General features: G+C 42.9%; 1 protein-coding gene across 3 annotated transcripts in view; it reads right to left on the bottom strand.

Moving 5' to 3' along the window:
* ZDHHC4 (zinc finger DHHC-type containing 4) overlaps positions 1–8,717 on the bottom strand; it is a 19,758-nt gene extending 11,041 nt beyond the window's left edge. The window contains exons 1-6 of one of the 3 annotated variants that reach the window (XM_023516553.1): positions 8,658–8,717; positions 7,976–8,188; positions 7,331–7,455; positions 6,502–6,575; positions 5,316–5,494; positions 2,190–2,315 (exon numbers count right to left, since the gene is read on the bottom strand). In XM_023516553.1, coding sequence (XP_023372321.1) covers positions 2,190–2,315; positions 5,316–5,494; positions 6,502–6,575; positions 7,331–7,447 — 496 coding nt within the window. In that variant the 5' untranslated portion in view covers positions 7,448–7,455; positions 7,976–8,188; positions 8,658–8,717. Of the gene's footprint in view, positions 1–2,189; positions 2,316–5,315; positions 5,495–6,501; positions 6,576–7,330; positions 7,456–7,975 lie in introns of all 3 variants that reach the window. The other 2 variants (XM_023516552.1, XM_012808722.2) reach the window with 2 other exon arrangements.
* Between the last annotated feature and the right edge of the window lie 245 nt (positions 8,718–8,962).

The following is an 8,962-nucleotide window of genomic DNA, read 5'->3' as shown; positions in this document are numbered from 1 at the left end:
CTATAGTCCAGCTACTCGGGAGGCTGAGGCAAGAGAATCGCCTAAACCCAAGAGCTGGAGGTTGCTATGAGTTGTGACACCACAGCACTCTACTGAGGGTGACAAAGTGAAAATCTGTCTCATTAAAAAAAAAAAAAAGGTCTGGATATAACTTAGATATATGAGTCTACTTTTTCAGCTGTAAATTTTATAAAACCTAGGCTGGGCATGGTGGCTATAGGCTCACACCTATAATCCTAACACTTTAGAAGGCAGAAATGGGGGGATCACCTGAGGCCAGAAGTTCAAGACCAGCCTCAGCAACATAGCAAGACCTTGTCTCTACATAAAATAAAAAAAATTAGCCAGGGCTCAACACCTGTAGCTCAGCAGCTAGGGCACTGGCCACATACACCATGCTGGTGGGTTCAAACCTAGCCTGGGCCTGCCAAACAACAACAACTACAACAACAACAAAAAAAAACTGGGTATGTGGTTGGGGCCTGTAGTCCCAGCTACTTGGGAGGCTCAGGCAAGAGAATTGCTTAAGCCCAAGAGTTTCAGGTTGCTGTGAGCTGTGATGCAACAGCACTCTATCAAGGTTGACATAGTGAGATTCTGTCTAAAAAAAAAAAAAAGAAAAAGAAAATTAGTCAGGTGTGATGGCACATGCCTGTAGTCTCAGCAGAGGCAAGAGAATTGCTTGAGCCCAGGAGTTTGAGATTGCTGTCAGCTATGATGATGCCTCCAACCTGGACAACAAAGCAAAATTCTGTTTCAATAAAAAAACAAACAAACAAAAAATTATGAACTCCAAACACAGATCAAGTAGGCCCAGAGCAGGGGCACACACCTGTAATCATAATACTGTGGGGGACCAAGGCAGAAGGATCCCTTGAGTTCAGGAGTTCAAAACCAGCCTGAGCAAGAAGAGAGAGACCTTGTCTCTACTGACAATAGAAAAATTAGCCAGGCATTGTGACAAGTGCCTACAGTCCCAGCTATTCAGGAAACTGAGGCAGGAGGATCACTTGACCCCAGCAGTTGTCTCTAAATAAATAAAATAGATAAGTATTTCCAATGAAAAGTTAGTATCCAAATCAAGAGGCACTGCAAATGTAAGATACACACCAGATTTCAAAGACTAAGCATGAAAAAGAGAATATAGGCTCAGTGCCTGTAGCACAGTGGTTACAGCACTAGCCACATACACCAAGGCTGGTGTGTTCAAACTGGCCTGGGCCAGCTAAACAACGACAGCTGCAACAAACAATAGCTGGGCATTGTAGAGGGCACCTATAGTCCCAGCTACTTGGGAGGCTGAGGCAAGAGAATTGCTTAACCCCAAGAGTTTGAGGTTGCTGCAAGCGTGACGCTACAGCACTCTACCAAGGGTGACATAATAAGACTCAAAAAAAAAAAGAAAGAAAAAGAGAATACAAACTATCTTGTGAATAATTTTGTATACTGATTACATGTTAAAATAATATTTTAGGGTGGCTCAAGGACTAGGGCACTGGCCCCATATACCAGAAGTGGTGGGTTAAAGCCTGGCGCTGGCCACAATTGGAAAAAAAATGTTTAAATAATAATAATAATATTAATAATATTTTAGTTATGTTGGGCTAAATAAAATATTGATTAAAGTAAATTGTTTCTTTTCACTTTTGTAATATTGCCTCTAGAAAACTTAAAGTTACAGAGGGGCTCACATTGTAGACAGTACTTGTCTAGAATCTAAGGCCCCAGAAAACTAGGCCTTACTAGGACTGAAATCTGCAAACACAACATTCCACAGAATCATCATGCTCTGCCACATGGCAAAAGAAGAGCTGATATGCTCAAGCTGAGGGCTGTCCACTACACAAGAACATAAGACTGAGCTGGATATGAGAGCTCAGGAGCTCAGACCTGTAATCTCAGCTACTTGAGAGGCTGAAGCAGGAGGATCACTTGAGGCCAGGAGTGTGAGATCAGCCAGGCCAACAGTCAACACAGTGAGACTCCATCATTTAAAAAAATAAAGAAAAAAGAACTTAGACCTTACCCTCAGTCATCTCTAAGAAACCACTATCTGGTCTCTAGATGTTCTGGTCACCCATGTCTAAGAATCAACTGGATCGGTTCTTAGACTAACAAAACATTATTTTACAAACAAAACCCACGTGTGCTTTGGGGTGTGGGGCTAGAGCCATGAGAGCCATACTTACGGCAGTGCTTAGATCGAGCTGGTTTCCTTAAATCACAAGTAGAGCACTTCATGTTTTTTTGAAACATCACTTCATCAAATTCATAAACTTGAAGAAATAATAGTTCATTTGATTTTGTTATAATGGCTGAAGAAAGTAAGGGCTTATGTCAGTTTCAAGCAATATGGTGGACTGGGTGCTCATAAAACCTATCCTGATACAACATAACTAAAATTACTATATTTAATATTTTAAGCAATTTATTCTTATAATTGCTTTATTGAGATATAATTCACAGACCCAATTCATTCATTTGAAGTGTACAATTCAATGGTTTTTAGTATATTCACAGATTTGTGCAACTCCTACAACTTTAGAACATTTTCATCACCCCAAAAAGAAACCAGTTAACAGTCACTCCCATTTCTAATGCCCCAGAACCTGGAAACCAGGTTTTTCTGTCTCTATGGATTTGCCTTTTCTGGACATTACATTTACATAGAATTATATAATATGTGGTCCTTTATGTCTAGCTTCTTTCACTCAGTATGTTTTTAAGCTTCATCCATGTTATCCCATGAATCTATACTTCATTCTTATTTATGAATGAATAATATTCCACTGAATGAATATAATACTTTTATTTAACTATTCATCTGTTGGTGAATATTTAGTGCTTCAAGGATAGAAAAATTTAAAGAGATGGAAAAAAATATCAGATACCAATCAAAAGACCACATGCAGGATAGAGTATAAGGTCAAAAGAGCTAGGCACTAGAGACAGATTGATTTGCGAAAAAGCCAAGCATCACTGCTGGCTCTGAATACTAAAAACAATATTCACTAGACACAACTTACTATCTCAATCCTAAGTCAGATTTAGCAGTGATAAGGTTAAGGTAAGATAGAAGCACAGTAAATAAGATGTGTTGGGATTCAATTATACAGTTAAACATAAACTTCTTGTTTTTCAACCTTCACTCTCTCTTTGAAATTTGCCACTGTACTGTGTTTTCTCATGCCTGAGACTGCAATAAAAGTCTGTGCAGATTGTTGATGGGGCTGCACCCTTGTCTCTCCCTAAGGAGTGCTTGCTGGTGTTGTCCTCCCAAGGTCCCTCAGTTCAATGCATATTGACTGAGTAGGTGTTTTTTTGCATCAAGTCCCATCCACAACCAAAGAATAATAATAATAAATTCAGACAAAAAAGACTTGAAAGCAAAGACCATTGGTAGTGTAGTGGTAAAGATCTTCACTATACAGTTGGTCCTTCATATCCCATGGTCTGTAGCTAAAGATTCAACTAACCGGGGATAGAAAATATTTGGAAAAACTTTTAAAAATTAAAAAATAACAATACAACAGTTAAAATTAATACAAATACGCCAGGCATGATGGCTCATGAGCCTAATCCTAACACTCTAGGAGGCGAAGGTAGTAGGATCACTTAAGCTCAGAAGTGGAGACCAGCCTGAGAGAGAATGCGACCCCCACCTCTACTAAAAATTAGCCAGCATTGTGGCAGGCTCCTGTAGTCCCAACTACTCAGGAGGCTGAGGTAGAAAGATCACTTGAACCCAGTAGTTTGAGGTTGCTGTGAGCTAGACTAATGCCATGGCACCTAGCCTGGGTGAGGTGAGACTATCTCAAAAAAAAAAGAACATATACATATATGTAAATAGTTTCAAAATACATAAAGAAAAATTAACTACAATAATTCTGTCAAGTCGACCATCAGAATGCGATTAGAAAAACTCTCAGTAACCGATAAAAAAAAAAAGTTCACATGGAAATAAAAGATCAAAGATCTGAACAAGGCTGAGTGAGGTGGCTCACGCCTGTAATCCTAAAACTCTGGGAGGCCAAGGCAGGTGGACTGCTTGAGCTCACAGGTTCAAGACCAGCCTGAGCAAGTGCAAGATCCTGTCTCTAAAAAATAGCCAGACATGGCCGGTCCCATATGCTGGAGGTGACAGGTTCAAACCAGCCCTGGCCAAAAACTGCAAAAAAAAAAAAAAAAGCCAGACATTGTGGCAGGCACCTGTAGTCCCAGCTACTCAGAAGGCTGAGACAAGAGAATCACTTGAGCCCAAGAGTTTGAGGTTGCTATGAGCTATGAAGCCACAGCACTCTACTGAGGGCAACAAAGTGAAACTCTGTCTCAAATATAAATAGAAAACAAAAAATAAATAAAAAATAATAAAAGATCTGAACATAATTTATAAACCTGATGTAATGGATTTATATGATTCACTATACCCAAGAACTAGAAAAATACACACTCTGCAGGGGTCCTCAAACTTTTTAAACAGGAGGCCAGTTACTGTTCCTCAGACCACTCGAGTGCCGGACTGCAGGCCCTGGGACGAGTCGGCTGCTAAGCAGGACAGGCAGCAGCGGCAAAAACACCCAGCAGGCTGGATAAATGTCCTAGGTGGGCTACATGTGGCCTGTGGGCCATAGTTTGATGACGCCTGCTCTAGGGACACAAGGGTCATTCAGAAAAAATAACCACATGCCTCAGCATAATGCAAATATCAATAAAATTTTTTTTTCAAATTTAGCAAATGTCAATGAAATTTTAAAAAGAAATAGTATCATGCAAACCATAATCTCTACATATAACACAATTAAATGAAAGTATCAAAAAATAAACTTTAAAAAGTATATTAGACATTTTTAAACAGTCCTAAATAACCCATGGATGATGGCTCGGTGCCTGTGGCTCAAGTGGCTAATGCACTAGCCATATACACCTAAGGTGGCAGGTTCGAATCCAGCCCGGTCCCACCAAACAACAATGATGGCTGCAACCAAAAAATAGCCAGGCATGGTGGTCACCTGTGGTCCCAGCTACTTGGGAGGCAGAGGCAGGAGACTCTCTTGAGTTGGAAGTTGCTGTGAGCTATGATGCCACAGCGCTCTACCCAGGGGGACAGTTTGAGGCTCTGTCTCAAAAAGAAAGAAAGAAAGAAAGAAAAATAACCCATGGATGAAAGAAGAAAAAAATAAAATTAGAAAACTGGAAGATAATGAAAACATATCAAATCTTTTGCAAAGTCCCTAAGGGGACCACTCCTTATCTATAAGACTATCTATAAGACTGTGGCACTGTTGCCAGTCTGTGCATTAAGACACTCAACTTACCAGGATTGGTTATGCAAGTTAGAGTGAAAAAAAACAAGTTTATAATCAGCAGCAAATAAGGAAGAAGAAGGTAATACAAGGAGAACTCCAGCTCTTGACAAAAGCCAAGTATTTCCCAGGTGTATTCACCATAAACCATCCCTTCCAAGATCAGGTGCAGGATAATGAAGATGTGGTTTCTGGAAGGAAATAGGCACATAGCTTGTTCATAGAAGCTTCTCCATGAAAAAAACCATACAATACTACCAAAGACCAACCACTTCCTTTGGGCTTGAGATAACAGTAAGAATTAAATGAGAGGCTAGGCATGGTGGCTCACACAGTTAATCCTAACACTTTAGAAGGCCAAGGTGGGAGGATTGCTTCAAATCAGGAATTTGAGACTAGCCTTAGCTAGACCCCATCTCCACTAAAAATTGAAAAATTAGCTGGGTGCCACAGCAGGCACCTGCAGTCCCAGCTACTTGGAGGCTAAGGCAGAAGGATCACTTGAGCCCAGGAGTTTGAGGTTGCTGTGAGCTAGGCTGATGTCACAGCACGCTAATCTGGGCAACAAAGTGAGATTCTGTCAAAAAAAAGAAAGAGGGCTTGTCACCCATAGCTCAGTGGTTAGGGTGCCAGCCACAAGGCAGGCGGGTTTGAACGGGGCCTGGGCCTGCTAAAACAACAATTACAACTACAACAAAAAAACAGCCAAGCATTGTGGCAGGTGCCTGTAGTCCCAGCTACAGGGAGGCTGAGGCAAGAGAATCTCTTAAGCCCAAGAGTATGAGGTTGCCGTGAGCTGTGACACCATAGCACTCTACAAGGGTGACATAATAAGACTCTGTCTCTTAAAAAAGAAAAAAAAAAAGGCTCTGTCTCAAAAAAAAAAAAAAGAAAAGAAAGAAATAAGAAACCATGTGAAACATTATGCACATATTTTACAGAAATATATATCAATATTTTCCCACTCTATTACATATCTCTATGTAAAACAAACACACCAAAACCCCAGAGACAAAAGGGAGAGTAACTGTTAAGTAGAGGCTCCAAACTCAGGACTCTTGATCTTTTCCAGCATCCTCTCCCTCCTTTCCCTCACCATCCTGGAAACCACAAGTAGCTTCCTGAAGGTAGAGGGTAGCAATAATTAATAATCAAAACCAGAAAAGAGTACAATATTCAAACTCCGAAATATAAATACCTTGTATGGAAGAGGTAATGAAGCAATCTTTGCATGGCTCTCTGAAGACATTCTGGAATTATACAGGAAAATATCTGAAATGAAAGACTCAATTTCATTTCTCATTCCTCCTACTCCCAAACAAATTAGATACTTCATATATAGCCAGCATTATGAGTGATACTAAGTTTTGTTTCTGCATATGGGCATAAAGCAATTTAAGACAAAATAAAAAGGAGGACTTCCTCCTAATAGCCTTTCTTTAATGCCAACTCCTCCACTCCTACTCTGACCCTAAAGAAAGCACCTGTTAGGGTCTTCAGAGAAACAGTGGACAGAGGGAATGGGTCAGGGAATACTGATGTGAAGGGCTCTCCTTCCCCTCTCCAGGTTCAATCCCAGGTTCCAGAGTCCACCCCTAGATCTCTGGACATCAGCCCAATTCTCTCCCAAATCCACCCCTTCCCAGGGGCTGTTTGCCCCAGTTTTGCTCACTTTGATCCCGGAAGGAAGGTAGACAGCCTGCTGATGAGCTTCTGCTCACGCATCCCCCCACTCATCAAGCCCCACCCTCGGTGGACCCTCTTCACATCCAAACCCAAATCTCAAAAAAAATAGCCAACCTTGAGAATGCTATCCCAAAACATCATCACAAGATTACCTTTAGAGGTAACAATAAACAGACAGACTTTGAAATATGTGTATACCACAATTACCATACATCAAAGAACAAATGAATCAATGAAGTTAAATGGCATCTTTTTTTTTTTAATGTCCCAGTGGGAGACCACTGAGTTTCCTGGACTAGCACAGTATTCAAAATCTAGTGGTATCCCAGGACCATCTTTACCTGCGCTCCTTCCCTGACCAGGCCTTTCAAGCGATGGGTTTTCGAGCAGATGCAGATCATACCACCACCAATCAACACCAAAGCCAGATAGAATAAGAAAAGAACCAGAAAATCCATCCTGGGGACTAGAAAGAAACAGAAAGAGTTGACTATCTGTTACTGAGGGATTTATTCCATTGTCCATATACTCAGACATCAACTCCCAAACTGAACTTCCCAAACAGAACTCATCAGCTCTGAAGCATACACTACAAAGCTCTACTGCTTCTCAGGGGGCTTCCCAAAAGGTCCTGAGCTCCCTCTTTCACGAAGTTTTTAAATCTATGGGGTCTGCCTTTGGAGTATCTCCTACCTGCATGTCCAAAATAAAGGGAAAAAATGCATCCACCTTCCTTCCCTCCAGCAAGAAATCATCCTTTCACTTCCTTAAATGTGCACATAGATATTGATACAGAATGTACCCAAAGAATCTGACGATGCCCCCCAAACAAGCATCTCTTAGAGGCAGTGAAGAGTCCTGAACCCAGGATCAGGCATCCTGTCCTAACAAGCATCCCTCCAAGACAGTAGCAACAACTACCAAGGATCACCCGCCGGGACCAGAGTTAACACATAAGCCTATGTTAAGATACTGGAACTGGTTACTTTTGGCCTTAGCAGGTAGGATGCTGGGCTGGAATTCCAACAAAGGAGTTTCAGTGTCCCCAGCCTACATATTTCTCTTGATTAGACACTTTTTCAGCCGGCAGCTCGGGTATTCCTGCTCCCAACATTCACAGAAAATTCAAACAGCAGCTCCTTTTGGGCAGCAATGTCTGGGCAGCACACCAGGTAGTTCCTCCAGGAAGCTGGATCTGGCTGCAGAGAGAGACCAATTCAACACTAGCATAGTAAGACAAAAATAGGTGTCAGCAGCGAATACACTGTGGAAAATGATTTGAAATTAGGGGATGCTGAGCCCCTGCAGGTGAACAGGTTTTTCAGACTCAAGCTGGTAGCCTGTCGTCTATCCATAACTCTGAGACGCCCACACTGGAGACCAGAGGGCCTCCCCGGGGCTACTCCCCGTCCGAGGCTTCTGACTGGGGGATTTGCCCGGAACTTTTCGCGAGGTCTGGACCCGGGACAGAGGAATGCAGAGGGTGCAGAAGGGTCTGAGGAGATATATGGGGCGCCCGCACTTCGGGTGGGGCGAGACAGGACTGCAACTGCAGCCCCACATACACAGGGGAAGAGAGCCAGACGGAGAGACGGTGGCCCTGGGCAGCGGCAGCGTCAGAGAGCTCCGCAGAGGCGGCCTTCCCGCCAGCCTCACCACCAGCCTCACCGCCAGCCGCCGACAGCTGCCAACCACAGGGCTCTGGCGCCTTCCGGACGCTCCCGGGACCGGCCTGCGGGCCCGTGACGTCAGCGCGGCGCCGAGGCAAGGCCGACTTCCGGCAGAAGTGCGCCGGGGCGGAAGAGGCTTGCCGGAGTGCCGGCTCCGGTCTGTGCGCTCAGAACACCCCCTATCAGCTAGTCCTGGAGAGACCTGGCGGTAGTCTGGCGTGATGGCTGAGAAGTAGGATTTTTTTAAAAAAATTATTTAGAGACAGAGTCTCTCTCTGTCTCCCCGGGTAGAGTGCAGTGGCG

Source organism: Otolemur garnettii, unplaced genomic scaffold (assembly GCF_000181295.1).
Source record: "Otolemur garnettii isolate 467f Iridium unplaced genomic scaffold, OtoGar3 scaffold00092, whole genome shotgun sequence".
NCBI classification, from domain to species: Eukaryota; Metazoa; Chordata; class Mammalia; order Primates; family Galagidae; genus Otolemur; species Otolemur garnettii.
The sequence above is the reverse complement of the archived record's forward strand: the minus strand, read 5'-3'. Positions and strand labels throughout refer to the sequence as shown.